The sequence below is a fragment of the Heterodontus francisci genome, chromosome 8, assembly GCF_036365525.1.
Source record: "Heterodontus francisci isolate sHetFra1 chromosome 8, sHetFra1.hap1, whole genome shotgun sequence".
Classification (NCBI taxonomy): Eukaryota; Metazoa; Chordata; class Chondrichthyes; order Heterodontiformes; family Heterodontidae; genus Heterodontus; species Heterodontus francisci.
The window spans coordinates 98,983,614-99,006,748 of record NC_090378.1 but is presented as its reverse complement, the minus strand read 5'-3'; the positions used below and the strand labels follow the sequence as shown (position 1 = coordinate 99,006,748).

The 23,135-nt window shown below is 42.3% G+C and overlaps 1 protein-coding gene across 4 annotated transcripts in view; it reads right to left on the bottom strand.

Annotated features, from left to right (window-relative positions):
- The window catches only part of tsen15 (TSEN15 tRNA splicing endonuclease subunit), a 122,051-nt gene that overhangs the window by 86,702 nt on the left and 12,214 nt on the right, over positions 1 to 23,135 (bottom strand). For 3 of the 4 annotated variants that reach the window (XM_068037828.1, XM_068037829.1, XM_068037826.1), the window contains exon 3: positions 14,385 to 14,520. In XM_068037828.1, coding sequence (XP_067893929.1) covers positions 14,385 to 14,520 — 136 coding nt within the window. Of the gene's footprint in view, positions 1 to 9,806; positions 10,083 to 14,384; positions 14,521 to 23,135 lie in introns of those variants that run through there. The other variant, XM_068037827.1, reaches the window with a different exon arrangement.

Sequence of the window (23,135 nt, the reverse complement as noted above, 5' to 3'; positions counted from 1 at the left end):
CTTTAACCATTCTATTAGAATTCCTGGCACTGGTTGCAGTGATTCTCAAGATCTCTGAATCCCGTATTAAAGGTGCTGACTTCTTGCACACTGCAGTTCATGGATGCGGAGTCATTATTGATGTACAAACCTCAACAGTGTGCGACAGGAAGCAATTTGACTATGGGGTAACACAACCAATTGCTCAACTTTATGCTCACCAACCTCTAAATTTTTTGCGTGGTATCTTAAAGGCAACAACTTGTGAACTGTCTGCATGGTACCCCACAGGTTGCTGTATGCCGCATGCATGCACAGCTTACACTGAATGTTGGTGCTCACCTAATGTCTGGTCTGTGCTTCCTGGACTTAATCAAAATGCTTGAACTGATGATAAAATAGACCTCAGCACCCTGGTTAACAAGCAGGCAATTGAGCAGAATTCCTGATCTGATCAACAACTAGTAGTCCCTCGTGGAAATGCATACATATCAGCATTGATCAATTATATATTAAAAATGGTGAGCAGTCTCAGGATGCCAAAGATACTGTGCAAGCAGGTGGCATTGTGTCTATAATGATGACATGACACATTGACATGAGTCAGGTGCAGTATACCTCTTTAGTCACCCCAAGTCAGTTCACCCTAAAAATTATTGCAATTCCAACCTCATAGAAATAGACCAGCAGAGCATATTTCAATCAAATGTGATTCCTCAAAATAAAAAGGTTATCTGGTGTTACTTGTTGGAAAAGGTCCCAGACTGGCAAAATTAAAATAGAGACAACGCAGTAAAGACAGCTTAAGTAAGAAAGGGGCACACAAATGAAATTGGGATAATGAGCGATCATACCAAGCCCAAAAACTTGCCTGCATTTCCTAATTGGGAATCCTGGAAGTGGATGAAGAGCAAATTACAGTCACCAGCGTTAGTGTATCAACTAAGATCAGGAAATAATCAAAAGTGATTTGAAGCTTGCACTTCGATGGAATGCACATGGCAATGCTAAATGAGAAGTGGCAGTTGTAGCAATCAAGTCCAAACTATACAGCAAATCCCGACTCATACCCCACCGAGTAGAAATCAAGGCATGCCCCCCTAAGACATAGAAATCTTACTAACTACACCAACCCAGCCAGTGGCCAGCAACACTAATCTCTCTCTTCTTCCTCTTCCCCACCCACAACCTGCTAAGCAGGAAGCATGGGCCATCAAGCTTGCTGACCACCACCCCCCACCAATCGAAAAGTCAGTCACTCCTCTACCCTTCAATTGAGCAGGAATAGCCATATACCTCCAACCACCAAGTAGAGGAAGTCACAGTAATTTTTATTGACTCGGATGCAAATAAATCACAGACCCCTCTCCCCAACTGAGCAGCAAAAAATTCTCCCCCGAGAGGAAATCAGTACATAAACAACACCCCTGCCCCCACCCAACAATGAGGGAAAGTCCAATGCCCCCAAACACAGAACAAAATCCCAACCCCTAAAACTAAATACAAATTCAGCCACCATCCCCGCCCCACCCCACCCCTCCTGGTAGAGAAATCCTGAAAGTAATTCCTCCCTTCACACTGCTCAAGAAGAAATTTAAACATTCCCCATCCACTAAGGGCAAACCCAGTCCTCGTCACCATTTGCATTGCATCCATCAGATGTACTATATCTTTTATACATAGTGTAAATAGATTCTCCCATAGTAATGCAACCGCTCTCGTCATTTAGGGCAAGGGGACCCTGCCATCTCCAGAGGACAAACGTGGCCTACTACCAGATCCCCAGAGGGCAAAGAGAACCTTGTTCACCCGACACAGAGACACACACACTAATAAAACTCAACCTCCTCCCCATTCCTTCAAAGTCAATATCTTCTCCACTGTTCCACTGACGACAAACAATGTCTCTCCTGAAAAAATTCAGTCTTCTCCTTTCCCCTGCTAAGAACAAATTCCCCCCCATCCCCAAACCCATCTGTGCCTGCACCCCACCTCAGGTACCCACACCATGAGCAGTAACTCCCTTCCACCCAGTGAGGAGCAAACTCCACCCCACTGAGAAACAACTAGTGCTTCCTCTAGCCCCTCATCCACAAGCAACTCAGCACTACCCACCCACTCCCCGCAATCTCAAGCCAAAATATTACCCTCTAGCATTTCCCCCATGAGAAGTAAAACCACTCCTTCCCATCCCACACACTGATGCAATTAAGCACTAACTTAGTGCAGCTTTCCTTCCCCGAAAAGAAGACTGGCTCAAACTCAGCGTCACTCTTCTAAAAACAGCCCTCATCATCTTCCTCAACCTCTCCTCTCATCCCATCACCTTGAAGAAATGCAACCTGGTTCAGTGCCGTCTGTTGCTGTACCTCCTCCTGCCCTATTTCATTCCTCTTCACACCTGCCACCCCTCTCCTGGATCCAGTTATCCCATCACTTTCTAACCTGCTTGACCTTGATACTGAACATGGCCTTGGCTCCCTTTGCACAACCCCACAGGATATCAACATATATTTTATGTATGGTACAAAATGTCCTTCCATCATAGTCTAACTGCTCAAATTATTAAAGCCAATAAAATATCTACAGGACAGTTCATAAGGGAAAGTATTGAAGCAAAAGTTGAAATCAGAATACTTTTAAAAGAAAGCAGGTTCAGATGAAGCACAATACTGGCTTGCATACCATCAAACTGTGGAATGTTACATTTATTTTACTAGAAAAACTATCCTAAATAAAGATAGCTTTCTCGTGCCAGCCTTGCATTGCCAGACTCCTAAAGCAGGTTACAGATTCCTCCAAGAATGCACCCCATTTGACAGCCCCATTTTGTGTGTATTACTGCAAAAACTGATTGATCGAATGAAAAGACTGCAGTATCACTAAATGAAATTGGCTGCTTCATACAGAAATATTTTTAAAGTGAGGATTGCTAAATCTAGGCACATATCCAATTAAAATTAGTAACTTGTCAGTTATTTGCGAAGGAGAAGAAATGTCCATTTACTGAAATTCGGTACAGATTTCATTGCACGTAGACTTCTCGAATGACAGAAACAGGACTCCTACTGAAGGAGTCTTTGCTGCCTCAATAGTCTGATTGTTTTGAAAGTAAATAATGGTGAGGGATAATACTCTTTATCAAATTAAATTCATATATAAATACAATATACAAGGCATCAAAATCCCCAAAATTTTCTTAAGGAAATGATCTGTGCACTCAATGGTTAGTCTGAATGAGTCCAGTTTTCAATAACAACTCAACACTCTCCTCATGCCTTTCTCCCCTCAACTTGCTATTACTCCATATAAACTGGTACACTGCAGAGCTTGATGCCCCATTATTTAACAAATGATGGAATAAACTACACTGTTCCCACAGAACAGTGGATTGTCCAAGCCCTGTAATAACTGACGGCCTGCAAATCTACACCAGACACAGGATGATACGGGTTCTCGTGGTGACACAAAGCGTGTGATCATAAGAGGACACGAAACATGAATCTTAAACCTAAACAAAGCGAATTACTTAGGTATGAGGGGAAAGCTGCCTACGGTTGATTGGGTAAATAGACTAAGAGGTATGGTGGCAAAGAAGCAATTCAAAATGTTCAACAAAAGCACATTCCAATAAAAAACAAAAACCCAGCAAGAATGATCCATCCATGGCTTACTAAGAAAGTTCAGGATAGTATTAGATTAAAAGTAGAGGCTTATAATGTTGCAAAGAATAATAGTAAGTCTGAGGATTGGGAATGTTTTAGAAACCAGTAAAGGGCCAGCAAAAAGTTGATAAAAAGGGAAAAAATAGAATGAGAGTAAACTAGCCAGCAATATAAAAACAAATTGTAAGAGCTTTTACAAGTTTACAAAAGGGAGGAGAGTTGCTCAAGTAAACGCTGGTCCCTTAGAAGCAGAAGCAGGAGAAATTATGGGCAATGAGGAAATGGCAGAGTAATTGAACAAATATTTTGTGTCCATCTTCAAAGTAGAAGACACAAGTTACATACCAGAAATAGAAAGTAACCTAGGGGCCAATAAGAGGGAGAAAATTAAGGTAATTTATATCAGCAGAGAAAAAGTACTGGAGAAACTTAAGGGACTAAAATCTAACAAATCCCCAAGATCCAATGGCCTACATCCAGGGTTCTAAAAAAGGTAGCTGTCGACATAATGGATGCGCTAGCTATGATTTTCCAAAATTCCCTAGATTCTAGAATGGCTCCAATAAATTGGAAGTTAGCAAATATAACACGCTATTCAAGAAAGGAGGGAGAGAGAACACAGGGAACTACAGGTCAGTTAGCTTGACATCAGTCATTGGGTAAATGCTGGAATTTACTATTAAGGAAGTCTTAATAATTCACTTAGAAAATGGTCAGACAAAGTCAACATGGTTTTATGAAAAGGAAATTGTGTTTGACAAATTTATTAGAATTATTTGAGGATGTAATTAGTAAAGGTAGATAAAGGGGAACCAGCACATGTAGTATACTTGGATCTCTAAAAGGCATTCAATCAGGTGCCCCACAGAAGGTTAATAGGCAAGATCAGGGCTCATAGAGTTGGGGGTAAAATATTAGCACAGACAGAAGATAGTTAACGGATAGGAAACAAAGAGTAGGGATCCACATTTTCAAGTTGGCAGGCTGTAACTAGTGGAGTGCCACAAGGATTGGTGCTGGGACCTCAGATATTTACATTCTATATTAATGACTTAGATGAAGAGACAGAGAGTAAGTTTGCTGACGATACAAAGCTAGGTGGGAATGCAAGCTGTGAGAAGGACTCAAACAGGCTGCAAAGAAATACAGACAGGCTAAGCAAGTGGACAAGGTTGCAGAAGGAGTATAATGTTGGGAAGTGCGAGGTTATTCACTTTGACAGTAAGACTAGAAAAGCAGAATTCTTTTTTTAAAGGTGCGAAGCATGTAAATATTGATGTTCAGAGGGATTTGGGTGTACTTGTACAAGAAACACAGAAAGTTACCATGCAGGTACAGCAAGCAATTAGGAAGGCAAATGGCATGTTGGCCTTTATTACAAGGGGATTGGGGTACAAGAATAAAGAGGTCTTGCTACAATTGTACAGGCCTGTGGTGACACCACACCTGGAGTATTGTGTGCGTTTTTTTTCTCCATAATTAAGAAAGGATATACTTGCATTTACTTGCAGACCGAGTGCACCCAGCACAGTGCAGTTTCTGCATTGGCAGATCTACTGTGGACATAGAAGAGAAGTGTAGGGAACAGAGTATACCCCTTTACCTTACTTTCGTATATCTCACTGAGGCATTCAACACTGTCATCAGAGCAGGGCTCTACAAGATTTTGGGAAAAATTGGCTATCACCAAACCTCCTCAGTCTCATCCGCTCCTTCCCTGACAACATGAGCTGCACTGCACAGTTTGATGGCTTCCACTTCCGACAGTTTCGGAGTGAAGAATGGAGTGAAACAGGGTTGTGCCCGAGCCACCACTCTGTTTGGTATCTTCTTCTCTGTGCTCCTAACCTTCATTTTCCCTGCAGATATGGAAGGAGTCTACTTGCACACTTGGTCAGACAGCAAGCACTACAATTTATCAAGGCTCAAAGCGAATACAAAATCACACCACATCCTAATCAGAGAACTCCTTTACGCTGATGATGCCATGCTAGTCGCTCACACGGAAACTCAGCTACAATGACTCAAGGACCTGTCTCTCCCTTGCCTGTAACTCGTTCTCCTTGACTACAAGTGTCAAGAAAACTGTGGTCATGGGAAAAGGTGCTGCATCTCCGCCCCTGATCACACTAAATAACACCTCACTGGAAGTGGTTAGCAAATTCTGTTACCTAGGATCCAAGGTGACAGACAATCTTTCCCTTCAGGCAGAGCTCGATACACACATAGGGAAAGCAGCTACCACCTTTGGCCGACTCGCAAAACGCACATGGGAAAACACCAAGCTGACCCTTAGGACCAAGCTGATGGTTTATAAGGCCTCTGCTCTCGGCACCTTGCTGTATGGCTGTGAAACATGGGTGACACTAGTTCGGCTTCAGCTGGAGTATTGCGTCCAGTCCTGGGCGCCGCACTTTAAGAAAGATGTGAGGACATTGGAGAGAGTGCAGAAAAGATTCACGAGAATAGCTCCAGGGATGAAGAACTTCAGTTATGAAGATAGATCGGAGAAGTTTTCCTTGGAGAAGAGAAGGCTGAGAGGTGATTTGATGGAGGTATTCAAAATCATGAAGGGTCTAGATAGTGTAGATAGAGAAAAACTGTTCCCGCTCGTGAAAGCAGCGAGAACAAGGGGACACAGATTTAAAGTAATTGGCAAATGAAGCAATGACGACATGACAAAAATTCACGCAGCAAGTGGTTAGGATCTGGAATGCACTGCCAGAGAGTACGGTGGAGACAGGTTCATCGAGGCATTCAAAAGGGAATCAAATAGTTACCTGAAAAGGAGGAATGTACAGGGTTACAGGGAGAAGGTGGGGGAATGGCACAAAGTGAATTGCTCTTTCGGAGAGCCGGTGCAGGTATGATGGGCCGAATGGCCTCCTTCTGCGCTGTAACAATTCTGTGATTCTGTGACTTACAGATAATAGGAAAAGAAGCTCAATAATTTCCATCTTCACTGTCTGCAGCATATTATGGGTATATCCTGGCAGGACAAATGTGGGAGTCCTCTCAAAGGCAGAGTTCCCAAGTGTGTTGGCACTCATCAAACAGTGGCATTAATCGGACACATTCACAGGATGGAAGATGGTCGCACACCCAAGAACCTTCTGCGGTGAGGTAGCTGGGGCCAGACGACCAATGGGGCATCCAAAGCTCCACTTCAAGGATGCTTGCAAGTGTGACATGAAGGCCCTAAATGTTGACAATTGCACCTTGGAGTCAATATCTGGCAATAGGGAAATGGCGACACATCCTGTGGACTGGCATGCACTACCACGACGACCAGTGGTTACAGTAGCTTGGCAACAGGCACCAACGTCGAAAACAACAACTCATAGCGTCACTTGGCAGCCTTACGTGCAGCAAATGGGACAGAACCTGCCTCTCAAGGATTGGCCTTCACAGCCATCAGCAAAGGTGTACCAAGAGAAGGCACACTACCTAAATGGATTGTCTGCTGTGTGTCCATCATCTTTTGTAGATGGCAGGATGCCAACCATACTTGCATTAGAGGCGATGCAGTGAAGGTTCACTAGATTGGTCCCTGGGATGAGGCGCTGAGTAAATTGGGTCTATATTCCCTGGAGTTCAGAAGAATGAAAGGTGATTTCATTGAAACATACAAGATTCTGAGGGGGTTTGACAGAGTTGACAGAAAGGTTAAAAACAGAAAGTGCTGGAAATACACAGCTATGATGAAAGGTCACAGACCTGAAACATTAACTCTGTTTCTCTCTCCACAGACGCTGCCAGACCTGCTGAATATTTCCAGCACGTTCTGTTTTTATTTCAGATTTCCAGCATCCGCAGTATTTTGCTTTTATTATATTAGACAGTGAGGTTGTTTCCCCTGGCTGTGGAATCTAAAACACAGGGGCACTGCCTCAGGATAAGGAACCAATCATTTAGGACTGAACTGAGGAGAAATATCTTCACTCAAAGGGTTGTGAATCTTTGGAATTCTCTACCCCAGAGGGTTGCGCATGCTCCATCGTTGAATATATTTAAGGCTGAGATCAACTTATTTTTGGTCTCTCAGGTAATCAAAAGATATGGGGAGAGGACAGGAAAGTGGAGTTGAAGCCAAAGATCAGGCATGATCATATTGAATGGCAGAGCAGGCTCGAAGGGCCGTATGGTCTACTCTTGCTCTTATTTCTTATGCTCTTACATAGGACCAGACTTCACATCCCATCCTCAGTCAATCTTGCTTGACAGGGACTCCAAGTTCTTAATCAGACTGCTAGTCAGAGCATTGTGCAACCACCGAGTGCCCAATCTCAGAAAGAGACTGAAACAGGGAGGGAGGGAGGGAGGAAGTGAGAGGGAGAGACAGAGACAATGAAAAAGAGAGTGCTGTTATACCCAATTCTTGCTGATTTATTACATAGCATAATTGACTCGGGCTATGGTGAGTTCAGCAACATAGATTGTCCCTCCTGCCAAACTAGAGAAGGACAGATGGCAGCAGGTGGTAGCAACGAAAACCTGTGCAGAACCTGCTCCCTATGAAGAACTGCTGAGAATGCAGCAAGTGGCCGTGGGCAAATGTTACACTTCTTAATGAGGTTTTAGCAATGATTCAGTACTCATGAGCTAAAAAATCAGACAGTTCAACTGAAAACCACATTGTTTCTCTCTTCAAAAATCCTACATTTATATTCCTATGAAATATGCAGCACTGTGAAGAATAATGCCAAAATATAGTAAACATTTTTTTAAAAGTGGGGAAAAGTTTTTTTTTAAAAATATTTCCATTTTTTAATTTTAATCAACATAAATAAAGCCTTCACAATATTACTTCATGATCTATCCTGGCCTGGACAAAATATTCCAGTTAATCTAAAAACAGCCATCAAATTCATAAATGATAAAAAGCTTCTCTACTTGCTCATTTTGAAGGATAGCCTGTGAAGTCAGTAAGCATAATGTAGTGACAGACACTATTATAACGTAAATCGGACATCCTCACTGACTAGACTATCAGATTTGGTGGTTAAAGAATATATATTTAATTGGATTACATAGTTGGGAAGATGGGGCTGAAATAGAAAGTACAAAGAATTTTTGAATTCTATGTTTTATCACCTTTTTTTTAAAATCACTGAGAACCTTTTGAATGTTTTAGGACTCATACTTAAATTATCCTTAAATTATCAGTGGAAATTTTATCAATTAAATTCACAAACATAAAACTTCAGCAATCAAGGCTAAGCCTTTCAGAACTTCATTTTTGCTAATGAAAACTGCAAGTTTGCATTTCACTTAGATACCAACGCAATGTCTTAGTGTTACACAAACTCTCTCAAGACACCAAGGTGTCCTGTGGATACATCACGAATTTTTATCTGCCGACAAGGCAAAAGGATAAGAGGCTGGAATTTAAAATAACCAGTTTATTGTCTCCCCGCCATGACCTGAAAATTCAGATGGTCTTTTCCAAAATGAATTTAACAAAGTCTGTAGTCCTTCATGTGAAGTTAAGTATTAATGCTATAGAGCTGAGAAGATGCAGTTTGGTGAGATAGAGAATTGCCAACTCAGACACCGAGCGTAAACAGCCAGTAAAAGAAACTGCACCTCAGAAAATTTGAGAGATTGGCAATATGTTCCAATGTATTCTGCCACAAGAAATTTATGTTTTCTGAATGTCTAAAACAAAATAATGCATTTCATGTTAGAAATTTTGAGTCTGCCTTAGTAACCTCCTCAGGTTCAGTGGTGCTGGTCACTCCCGTAAGCAATCCATAAGTCTTACATTCACTTCCTAGTCATTAATTACACGAGAGTATAACCTGGGGAGAGGGGACATAACAGCAGTACTCCATCATCTGAACTGAACATGTCAATAAAATTTTTTATCTAAACCAATCTAGCAGGAAAAAACGGGATCAGTTGGAATGCCAGTTTAAGCCCCGCCCAATATTAATCCTCCGGTGACTGTAAAACCAACTGTTTACCAACAGGTAGGTTAGGTTGAAATTGTTCCCTGTCTTTCATGTGCAGTTCTTCAGCCTGTTGATGCGCTGAAAACACTCTACAAAGATGAGGTCAGATACAAATCATTGTGCTGCTTTATTTCACAGAAAGCAAGTAAATGTACAAAGTGATCATTATAATCAAAACTCACTCACTTCATTTCAAGCGTTTTCTCTTGAGTAGCAAGGGACAAATCATGCTACAACAACCCACGTTAGTGGGTTAATTTAACTTTTCCTAGTCAGCCTCCCGGTTCCAACCAGCTGAGCGAGTTTTCCATTTCTAGGCCAGGCTGTCTTCCTAGAACTTAGACCTTGTCAATGGTGGATTTTATTTGGATGTTCTCTGTGTCAACTGGAAGTCAGGAGGTTCGTCTTACAACATCTGCCCCCTCACATGTCGAACAGACTGTCATCACCCTCAAAAAAGCAAGACATCCCCAGATCTTCTTCACTGAGGTAAAGTAGAGTTTTCAATGCACCATGTATGAATGTATGTTAAAATCATCCCAATTTATTAACAGCTTATTTGCCTCGACAAGTATTGAAAGGTGACTTTCAATGGGTGGCCCAGTCTCCCAAGAGGATGCGATGAGAGACCTGTCTCCCTATCATTCAAATGCCTCCAATGTTTTTCTCCTTTTTTAAGACTGCTAGCATTTTGTACATTAGAATCTTAGAATTTTGGATTTGACTTCATATTAAAATTCAAACTAGGAAACCCTCACAAGTACAACAGAAAGTCAACCCAAAGCACAACACTTATTGGTATTCTGTATAGAGTTAACATTGAATTACAGCATTAAAACAGTGGAGACTTCAACACAAAACCTGACTTATGGTCTACTCCTCAATCCAAAGTCTATTAATTCAATCTGAGCACTAACTTCCCATTTTGCGGTGTATTTTATGAAGCTTGAATCAAAGTATTAGATTATTCAATTTTGAAGTGCAAAAAACAACACTTCAAATTTTCAGGAGTAGACCATAGTTTGAAGTACCCAAAACCTGACACCATGTTTTCAGAACTTAATACTGTCCTTCAGGTTCCCCCGCTCTATCTGGGATGAAGGACAAGAAAGGCAAACAAAGTTTGACCTTTTAGTTTAATTTCCACTTCAAAATTAAACATTTTGGCATTTGCAATACCATTCCTGTTTTCTCTCTCTTGAAGCACTGCATCACATAAATACAATTTCACAGATATTGTCAACATTTCAGTACTGGCTAGTGCATACATGTGAACCATGACTGAATGTCACCATGATTGTGAGGAGCAGCACAAACAAGCCAAATACTGCCTTCACAATATCTACAAGTCTGAAATTTCAGCAAGTCAGTGGACAGCAATCAGGAGCTACAACCCCAGATCATTTCCCCTGTCTCTAGCCTAGGAAGGGGAACAAGAAGTGCTACAATCAGCCTCCACCACCACTGAGCAGACTAAGGCTCAAACCCGGGGCTTTCTTGATCTGTATGGCTCGTAAGCACACCAAAATGTGCAGTCAGTCACTCAACCCTCAGGGAAGTAGCAGGTTTCATTTGTTAGAAAAGAATATGACTATTTTCAGATATCAGCCTCTCAATCTTTCAGTATTCCTTTGATAACATACCCACAGTACAGTGGTTTCATATCAGAACACCACAAACACAGTTATCCAAAACCACACTGCAGGCCCAATTACTGTTTAAATCAAAATTATATGTTTTTGCATAATTACATATCTGCAGATCATCCAAAATAAGCATAATATAGCTCCACACTTACTTGGCTAATTGAAGTTCTAGTGTACAGTATAAAAATTTGTCCACTAGAAAATGGAGTCGAACAATGCAAATAAATAGCAATTGTGGGCTGCTTGCACATCTGGCAAAACATCACTCAGTTTTCCCCTTCTTTTAAGCTCAATAAATCTTTGACTGGTGACCGTTCACTGTGGCTCCCTCATCCATGTGATGAGAACTGACTAGCTTTGCTGGAGCATAACGTTTTCTGCCAAGGGTCCTTTACTCGGCGACTACTGTTTGTATTATATTAAAGCCCCATTCACATTATGTCTACTTTACCCTGATAAAACATTAGGAAGAGGATGCCAGTTAAAAATTTGACATTTTTCTGACAAAAAACAGCTCGCACTGACCAATTACAAAGTCTGGTAAAATCACTGGGTAACTATCACTTTTGGCCCAACGGAAAACTATCACTTATGGTTTGGCCATCTTCAAGAGAAAAGAATATCAGGTGTGGTGTACAGCAAGCTGTCATTTTTACAACCACCTCCAATGTGAAAATTACCCCCATTAGTACAGTTCTCCAAACTTTTCATTGAGGTAAAGTTACCCATTTCAGCATCATTGAAACCGGTATGCTGAAATGGATATCAGAGTTTGCATGGATATGGATCATGCTGCAAGAAATAGGAACTATCAAATGGCAATCTGATGTCTTTACTGGACAACAAGGAAATTCAGAAAATGTTAGCAACCATAGAACCTTAGAAAAATTACAGCACAGTAGGAGGTCATTCAGCCCATCGTGTCCATGCTGGCCGGAAAAAAAACTAGCCGCCCAATCTAATCCCACCTTCCAGCACCTGGCCCATAGCCTTGCCAGTTATAGCACTTCAGCTGCATGTTCCAGGTACTTTTTGAAAGAACTGAGGGTTTCTGCCCCCACCACCATTCCTGGCAGTGAATTCCAGATACCCACCACCCTCTGGCTGAAAAAGCTTTTCCTCATGTCCCATCTAATCCTTCTACCAACCACCTTAAATCTGTGCCCCCTGGTAATTGACCTCTCTGCTAGGGGAAACAGGTCCTTCCTATCTACTCTATCTCGGCCCCTCATAATTTTATACACCTTTATTCAGTCACCCCTCAGCCTTCTCTGTTCTAAGGAAAACAACCCTAGCCTATCCAATCTTTCCTCATAGCTGCAACTTTCGAGCCCTGGCAACATTCTTGTAAATCTCCTCTGTACTCTCTCCAGAGTAATTATGTCTTTTCTGTAATGTGGTGACCAGAACTGCATGCAATACTCCAGCTGTGGCCTAACCAGCATTTTGTACAGTTCCTGCTTTTGATTTCCATACCTCGGCCAATAAAGGAAAACATTCCATATGCCTTCTTCACCACTCTATCTACCTGTCCTGCCACCTTCAGGGACCTGTGGACATGCACTCCAAGGTCTCTCACTTCTTCTACCCCTCTCAATATCCTCCTGATAATTGTGTATTCTCTCGCTTTAGTTGCCCTCTCCAAATGCATTACCTCACACTTTTCTGGATTGAATCCCATTTGCCACTTTTCCACCCACTCAACCAAACCATTGATATCTCTCTGGACGCTACGGCTATCCTCTTCACTATCAATTACACAGCCAATAGTTGTGTCATCAGCAAATCTCCCAGTCATGCCTCCCACATTTAAGTGCAAATCATTAATATATACCACAAACAGCAAGGGACCCAACACTGAGCCCTTTGGAACGCCACTGGAAACAGCTTTCCATTCACAAAAAGATTCGTTGACAACTACCTTTTGTTTCCTGTCACTGAGCCAATTCTGGATCCAACCTGTCACATTCCCCTGTATCCCATGGGCTTTCATTTTACTGACCAGTCTGCCGTGTGGGATCTTGTCAAATGCCTTACTAAAGTCCATGTAGAGCACATCCACTGCACTACCCTCATCAATCCTTCTCGTTACTTCCTCAAAAAACTCAATTAAGTTAGTAAGACATGACCTTCCCTTAACAAATCCATGCTGACTATACCTGATTAATCTGGGCCTTTCTAAGTGGCAGTTTATCCTGTCCCTCAGAATAGCTTCTAACAATTTATCCACCACCAAGGTCAGACTGCCCGGCCTATAATTATTTAGCCTATCCCTTGCACCCTTTTTAACCAATGGTACAACGTTCGCAGACCTCCAATCGTCTGGTACCTCTCCTGTATCTAGTGAGGATTTGAAGATGATCCTCAGCACATCGCTATTTCCTCCCTGGCTTCCTTTTACAACCTGTGATGCAATCCATCCGGCCCTGGCGATTTATCCATTTTCAAGGATGTCAGACCCCCTAATACTTCCTCTCTCATTATTCTTATCGTATTCAATATTTCACACTCCTCCTCTTTAACTATAATGTCTACATCAACCCTCTCCTCTGTGAAGACAGAGACAAAAAACTCATTAAGAACCCTGCCCACATCTTCTGCATCCAAGCATAAGGTCCCTTGTACATCTCTGATAGGCCCTACCCTTTCCTTAGTTATCCTCTTGCTCTTAATGTACTGATAAAACATCTCTGGGTTTTCTTTGACTTTACTTTTCAACAATTTTTCATGTCCTTACTTTGCTTTTCTAATTTCCCTTTTTACTCCACCCCTGCACTTTCTATACACCTCTAGGCTTTCTACAGTATTAAGATTTTTGTTGTGGAATTGTAAGGATAAAACTTCTCTCAGTATCAGAGAGAGCCGGCGTTGTAACATGCAGCGATACATGGAGAAGTTCCTGTCATCAGAACGGCGTTCTTTACAGTTCTGTTGAAAGATCATCGACCTGAAACATTAACTCTGTTTCTCTCTCCACAGATGCTGCCTGACGTGTTGAGTGTTTCCAGCATTCTGTTTGTATCTCAGTATAAATAAGTTATCTGGCTCAGACATCTGTACAATACATTTTTCCCATCCGCCACTCCAGCAAATTTGCAGGGAAATTCACTAATAGCCCTGGCTTCAGAGCAACTTCTCACCTTTCATGACTCAATGACATATGAACTGGCATTGGCACCACTACTTCCATTCCCACTTGCTCTCCTGGACAACCCTGTAGGTAGACCAACTGAAGCTCTTCTGATCCCTTGTATGTCACATCCTTCCAGTTCCTGGCTTCAAAAACACAAGAAACTGGTGAGCTTAAAAACAAAGACAGGAATCACCTGTTCACATACAAGAACAATAATTTTCTACATTTTGCATGCCATGTCAGTATCAAAGCCAGCTGCAAGATAAATCTTCATCTACTTTATTTTAATGTTGTGCCTCAAATTCACCCTTGCAAAATCTCAAGCTTACTTTACCACTTATGTTATTTCCATTTTAAACATCGGTCAACACTACAACCCCAAATGAGAACATCAGCTTAGTGCAAATTATGGACAGTTGTGTGCTCACCAAAGATTACATCATCAGAGGGAGAGACTCTTGGTTAGGGGTGATTTCAAACCCAACCATTAAGAGGTCGATGGTTACAAAATTCAGATTTTGGAAAGCACATTCCAAAAATAACAATGCAGTTGTGACAAAAACCACACCTGCCAAAATGAGGCATATCAATTTCATCATACAGAACATTATTTTGAACTGTTACTGGACTTGAAATAATTTGTTTAAAAAAGACCACAACAGTGGCTGAAAACATGGCTGCACATTTGCATTTTAAAAAACAGTTGCCTGAAGAAGACAATGGGAGTGCCTCCCTGATTCAATTAGCCAGATGGATTTTTGATCAAGAGACACTGAATATGTAAGAGGCCGCATTCCACCCTACCCCCACCCCGCCCCACTAAGAGTATCTGCTAAGCTTGGGGAAATCCACCAACCTCGCTGGAGAGGTTGTTCTAAACAAGGAGCTAGTCACATGACTAATCTGCTGGCAATCTGGGGGCTGTTTGAATTATGCCTCACAGAAAGGAAGAGACTGCTTTTTGAAGACCCAAGAGAAGCAAGGCCTCTCTCTCTCACACAAAGTTCCAGGGACCCACGGAAGTAACTCAAGCCTCAAGACAGAAGACCAGTGAAACTAGTTTGAAAGAGTGCACTGGGCCCCAATGAGAACTGCAAGACTTAATTTCAATCAAAGACTTTACATCAAAGCCAAAGCCAGTAACTGAACTCCAGCTACTACTTCAAACCTTTCCCCTTCTTTCTCCTCCTCTGTCTCTATTTGTGTGCGTGTTTATTGCATATGCCAGCCAGCGTGGTTGTGTCATGCATTCTTAGTAGTTTTAACTGAGTTAGAGTTTTAAGGTAAATAAACTTACACCTTTCTTGGTTAAATCTGAGAAAACCTGTCTGGTTGATTTCTTTGCTATTACAATTAGAGAGCAGTGAGCAAGGACTCACTGACAGGGAAGCTAAAATACGGTTTTAAAAGTTAAACCGTTACAGCCAAACCAGGAACAGGCCGAGAGGGGGAGCCCTAGATCCCTTTCTCACCTGGTCATAACACAGTGTTAAAATTATACATGTTTAACAAAGCTAATTTTAGAACTCACGGTTTTATGAAAGGGAAGTTGTGCTTGGCAAATCTATTAAAGGTTTTTTGAGGGTGTAACTAGAACAATAGGAAAAGGGGAACCTGTGGATGTAGTGTATCTGGATTTTGAGAAGGCAAATGATAGGGTGCCACTCAAGAGGTTGTTGCAATAGAGTAGCTCTTGTGAGATTGGATGTTATATTATCGTAGATTGAGGATTGATTAACAAACAGAAAACAGGCAGCAGGAATAAATAGGTCATTTACACCTGCTGGGTGTAACTAGTGCAGTGCCGCAGGGATCAGTGCTGGGCCTCAGCTGTTTACAATCTACATCAATAACTTAGATGAGGAGACAGAGTACAATATATCCAAGTTTGCTAACAACACAAAGCTAAGTGGGAAAGTAAGCTGTGAAGAGGACATTGTTCTTTTTAATCATTCATGGGATGTGGGCATCACTGGCTAGGCCAGCATTTATTGCCCATCCATAATTGCCCTTGAGAAGGTTATTTTGAGGTGCCTTCTTGAAGTGCTGTAGTCCTTGGGGTGTGGGTACACCAACAGTGCTGTTCAGAAGGCAGTTCCAGGATTTTGACCCAGCGACAGTGAAGGAATGGTGATATATTTCCAAGTCAGGATGGTGTGTGGCTTGGAGGGGAACGTGCAGATGGTGTTGCCCTATGCGTTTGCTGCCCTTGTCCTTCTAGGTCCTGCAGGTCCTTGGAAGGTGCTGTCAAAGGAGGTGTGGTGAGTTGCTGCAGTGCATCTTGTAGATGGTACACTCTGCTGCCTGTGCGTCAGTTGTGGAGGAAGTGAATGTTTAAGGTGGTGAATGGGGCAGCGATAAAGTGGGCTGCTTTCTCCTGGATGGCGTTGAGCTTCCCGAGTGCTGTTGGAACCGCATTCATTCAGGCAAGTGAAAATTATTCCATCACTGAAGCAGACTTGCCAGCCTCTGACCAGCTCTTGTAGGCACAGCATTTATGTGTCTGGTCCAGTTGTTTCTGGTCAATGGTAACCCCTAGGATGGTGATAGGGGGCGGGATACAGCCATTGAATATCAAGGGGAGATGGTTGGATTCTCTTAAGATCGTGCAAAGGGATTATAGACAGGTTAAGTTATTGAGCAAGAAGGTGGCAGCTGGAGTATAATGTGGGGAAGTGTGAAATTATCCACTTTGGTACAAAAAATGGAAAAGCACTTTTTTTTAAAAAAGGCGAGAGACTCACAATCATTGGGATTCAGAGGGATCTGGTTGTCCTTGTACACAAATCACAGAGAGAAGACATGCTGGTACAACAAACAATTAAGGCGGCAAATGTTATGTTCGCCTTCATTGCAAGGAGATTGGAGTATAAGAGTAAGGAAGTCTTGCTGAAATTACACAGGACTTTGGTGAGACCATACCTGGATTATTGTGTACAACTTTGGTCTCCTTACCCAAGAAAGGATATACTTGCCTTACAGGAAGTGCAACAAAGGTTCACTGGGTTGATTCCTGGGATTAGAGGGCTGTCCTATGAGGAGAGATTGAGTAGAATGGGCCTATATTCGCTGGAATGTATAAGAATGAGGGGTGATCTCCTCGAAACATATAAAAATCTTAGACAGCTTGACTGGTTGATACTGAGAAGCTGTTTTCCTTGGCTGGAGAGTCTAGAACTCATAATCTCTGAATAAGGGGCCTGCCATTTAGGTCCGAAGAGAAGAGAAATTTCTTCAAGACAGAGTTGTGGATCATTGGAATTTTCTGCCCCAGAGAGCTGCGGACACTCAATTATGAGTATATTCAAGACTGAGATCGAAGATTTTTGGGCACTAAGGGAATCAAAGGATATGGGGATAGGGCAGTAAAGTGGAGTTGATGTACATGTTCAGCACTGATCGTACTGAATGGTGTGCCGACTCGAGGGACCTTATGTCATACTCATGCCCCTATTTCCTCTATTCGTATGTTAACTGGTTTCTTAATGCAGGTGCTCACAACAACAGGGTTCCCCAATGCCAAATCAAGGTATTCATATAGGAACAGGAGTAGGACATTCAGCCCCTGGCGCTTGTTCCCCAATTCTATATGATCATGGCTGATCTGTTCATTAATTCCATTTATCCTCCTTAGCTGCATATCCCTTGATACCCTTACCTAAAAAAAACCTATTGATCTCAGTCTTGAAAGCTTCAATGGACCCAGCATCCATAGGACACTGGGGGAGAGGATTCCAGATTTCCAGTACCCTTTGCGTGATAAAGTGCTTCCTGATTTCCCTCCTAAACAGCCTGGCTCTAATTTTAAGACTACACCCCTCAATCCTGTTTCCAACCCTCTTCTTCCACCGCACCAGAGGAAATAGTTTCTCTGTATTTACCTAATCAAATTCTTTCAACTTTTTAAAACACCTCGCTCAGATCACCCCTCAACCTTCTAAAGTGTATGCAGCTTGCCCACAAAATTTATCCAACCTGTTCCCATAGTTTATCCCTCTAATCATTCTGAGAATCTGCAGTGTATTCCTGCCAAGGTCAATATATTCGTTGATATGCAGTGCACGAAACTATATGCAGTACTCTGGACAGGGTCTGACCAAGGCTCTACATAAGCAGCCAGATTTGCAGATAAGGAGTTTATTCACTTTACTAGTGATTTATTTTCTGCTGTGTTTTGAATAACTTTTAAATGTACCTCTCTATTTTGTTCTACTAACAATGTTGTTTTTGATTTCCTACTTTCAGGATTTATTACGTGATTTGATTATGAGTGGGCAAAAGAGAGAATATTTAAATGCTGCACCATTGCAAAGCCTACAAGAAATGCATGGGTAATTTGCACTTGGGGCTTTTTGGTGCTCCCAGTTACAGCACTTTCTGAATGCCCATAGGTTCATACACATTAAGCAATGCTAAATGTAAAAACAGCAAATTCTTAACAATCATTATGAAACTAAGCGGTGAGCATTATCACATGGTGTTAAGGCTTTCTATTCTACCCTGTGCTGCTGTTAAAGTCCAGACAAAGACACATCTTTTCAATTCCTATTCGACTTTAATGTTACACAAACATTTTTCATAAAGGTCATATTGGTAGGAACATGAACAATTTCAGCACTCTGCAGGACAAATCCAATCCAGACAATTACTGCCCCATCAGTCTACTCTCAATTAGCAAAGTGATGGAAGGTGTCCTAGACAGTGCTATCAAGCAACACTCAATAATCTGATCACCGATGCTCGGTTTGGGTTCCGCCAGGGCCATTCAGCTCCAGACCTCTTTACAGGACAAAAGAGCTGAATTCCAGATGTGATGTGGGGGTGACAGCCCCTGACATCAAGGCAGCATTTGACCGAATGTGGCATCAAGGAGCCCGAGCAAAATCAAAATCAACGGGAATCAGGAGGAAACCTCTTCACTGGCAGCAGTCAAACCTATCACAAAGGAAGATGGTTGTGGTTGTTGGAGGCCTATCATCTCAGCCCCAAGACAGCGTTGCAAGAGTTCCTTGGTAGTGTCTTAGGCCCAACCATCTTCAGCTGCTTCTTCGGTGATCTTCCATCAAACATAAGGTCAGAAGTGGGGATTTCACTTATGATTGCAAAGTGTTCCAGTACCATTCGCAACTCCTCAGATGCGGTCTGTGCCCGTGTGCAGCAAGACCTGGGAAACTTGCAGGCTTGGGCTGATAAGTGGCAAGTAATATACATGAAAGTGCCAGGCAATGACCATCTCAAATAATGAGAGAATCTAACCATGTCCCCTTGACATTCAATGGCATTACCACTGAGCAGAAACTGAACTGGACCAGCCATTTAAATATTGTTGCTACAAGCACAGGTCTGAGACTGGAAATTCTGAGGCAAGTAACTCATCTCCCGACTCCCCAAACCCTGTCCACCATCTACAAGACACAAGTCAGGAATGTGATGGAATACTCTCCACATGCCTGGATGAGTGCAGCTCCAACAACGCTCAAGAAACTTGACACCATCCAGGATAAAGCAGCCTGCTTGATCAGCACCCCATCCACCACCTTAAACATTCACTCCTTCCACTAAAGGCGCACAGTGGCAACAGATGCACTGCAGCAATTTGCCAAGACTCCTTCAAAAGCAACTTGCCAAGACTCCTTCTAAACCCGTGACTTCTACCACCTAGAAGGACAAGAGCTGCAGATGCATGGGAACACCAATGCCTGCAATTTTCCCAAGTCACACAGCATCCTGACTTAGAAATATATTGCCACTCCTTCACTGTCACTGGGTCAAAATCCTGGAACTCCCTCCCTTTAGGCACTGTGGGGGTATCTACTACACCACACTAATTGCAGCAGTGCAAAAAGGCAGCTCACCACCACCTTAACAGGAAAAGACAGGCTAGATAGAGGTAAACTATTTCCACTGGTTGGAGATTCTAAAACTAGGGGGCATAGTTTAAAAATTAGGACCAGACCGTTCAAGAGAGATGTTAGGAAGCACTTCTTCACGCAAAGGGTGGTAGAGATTTGGAACTCTCTCCCGCAAACAGCAGTTGAAGGTAGAACAGTTGTTAATTTTAAATCTGAGATAGATAGATTTTTGTTCAGCAAAGATATTAAGGGATATGGGCCAAAGGCAGGTATATGGAGTTAGGCCACGGATCAGCCATGATCTCACTGAATGGCGGGACAGGCTCAAGGGGCTGAATGGCCTACTCCGGTTCCTATCTTCCTTTGTTCTCAAGGGCGAATAGGGATGGACAATAAATGTTGGCCTTGGCAGTCATGCTCACATCCCATGGGAAATAAAAATAAAATGAGCATTCAAGATCTAGCAGATTCTAAAGTGCAACAGCAGAAGGATTGTGCTGTCATAAAAATTACATCAAATGCACAAGACATAACAGCATTGCCATCAAATGCTTTTTTTGCCACTCAGAATGTGCAGCGTTAAACACTTTCTGCTTTCAACAATACAGAGAATGTCACACCACTATGATCTCTGGAGCCCTGTTTTTTCAGCCTAATAGCAGTGAGGAGACAGCACTTCAAGTTATTGAAAAACAATTCAGCAATAAAAGCAATTCTTTTCAATTATTTGCAAATTTTTCCTGAATTGCTTGAGCTATACCAAGAGGTTCTGTGCTGATGAGTAACACTGTTAAAACTAAAATACCATGTTGCGATGATCAGAACTCAATTAGATAGAATAAAGCTACATTTCTTTTCCCTCCCACAGTAAACTGAACACCTTAAGGCTTCACGGGTGCAACTTCTTCCCTGATTGTATGAGGAAGCAAACAGCAAACAACTGCACCAAAGAGGCAGAGATGGATCGTTATAACAGCACAACAAACATTTGCTGGATCCTTCTGCAAAAGATCACAAGATATTTACAGAGAAGGAAGGCCATTTGGTCCATCTTATTTCATCCATCCAAAACAATCTTCCACTTTCCCCATTCCTGCATCCATGTGCTACTTAGATGATCCTAGGATTTTCATCTCCATCATTCTGCCCAGAACTCCAGTCCAAGTATTGATCACTCTGTGTGTGAAGAACTTCCTGATATCAGTTCCTAAAATTTGAATCCTTGAACTACTCCCATTGCTTATTTTCAAATATTCCAGATGAACAGTATCATATATCTCCATAAAATCAGCTCTCACATGCCTCCTTCACAGGTTGAAAAGGCCAGTCTTTCCTCATAAGAAAGAAAAAGGCTTGCATGTACATGTTGCCTGTCACAACCTCGGACATCCCAAAGCACTTTACAATGAATGAAGTACTTTGGTAGTGTAGTCACAGTTGCAATGTCAGAAATGTGGCACCCAATTTGCAAGCAGCATGCTCCCAAAGACAGCAATGAAATAAATGGCCAAGTAATCTGTTTGTGCAATTTTGGTTGAGGGATAAATTGAGGTTGAGGGAGACTCTCCTGCTTTTCTCCGAATAGTGCTTTTGGATCTTCTACATGCACACAAGGGCGATGATGGGGCCTCAGTTTAACATCTCATTCAAAATAAAATATCACCCACTATGCAGCACTCCCTCACTACTGCACACAGTTCAGATCCTGGAAAGTAAGAAAAAGCCTTGTAGCAGTTCTCTGCTCTGCTGCCAGTGCTCTAATGTCTCCCCAGAACGGAGAAACAGTATTCAAGGTGAGATCTGACAAGGGCATTGCACAGTTTAACCATGAAATCCTGTAACTTGTACTCTACTGTTTCGACTAGGTAGTTCAACATTCTACTGACTTTATAGACTGCTAATCTGCATTATTTGTATATGTTGAGCTTTGAATCTACCAGGGCTCCCAGGTCTCTTCCAATTTGATCATTTCAGCAATTCTGCTGCAGGGAAATGCACCTTTTGTGCTTACATGTTAATCACTGATGTGGCTCAGTGCAACTGGCCTCAAAAGAGAAAGGTTGCACAGTGGCGCAGTGGTTAGCACCGCAGCCTCACAGCTCCAGCGACCCGGGTTCAGTTCTGGGTACTGCCTGTGCGGAGTTTGCAAGTTCTCCCTGTGACCGCACGGGTTTCCTCCGGGTGCTCCGGTTTCCTCCCACATGCCAAAAGACTTGCGGGTTGATAGGTAAATTGGCCATTGTTAAAAAAAATTGCCCCTAGTGTAGGTAGGTGGTAGGAGAATTGAGGGAAGGTGGGGATGTGAGAGAGAAAAATTGGATTAATGTAGGATTGGTAAAAATGGGTGGTTGATGGTCGGCGCGGACTTGATGGGCCGTAGGGCCTGCTTCGGTGCTGTCTCTCTCTATGACTAAGGCAATCCTCAGTAAATGGCTTTTACATAAGACCAGCATTTGCATTTGTAAGATTATTAAAGATGTAACCCTACTAAAGAATTCTTGTAGTATAATGGAGTAGAAAAATGGAGCATAATACAAAAGTTGCCAAGGTCAACGGATTGTGGGAAATTGTGTCAGACTCTAACAAGCCCACTGGAGCTGAAAGTCCTTGAAGAGCTGAGAACCAGTCTAGCAGGTCTCTCTCAAGTTGATAAGAAAGCACAGGATGTAAAGACTTCGAGATAAGGAGGGAATAAGACATTCTTGTAATGAAAGGCATTATGTAATTATGTCAGGTTAGAAATAGCCACATGAACAAATACCTGATTGGTCAGGAAAGGCATGCACAGGGCATGATGGTCACAAGGATAAACATGATTGGGGATGGGGACGGATTACTTGGATAAGAGTCAGGATAAAAGAGATCAGTTCTGTATGACGGAAAGAACCAGAAATAAAAAAACAAAG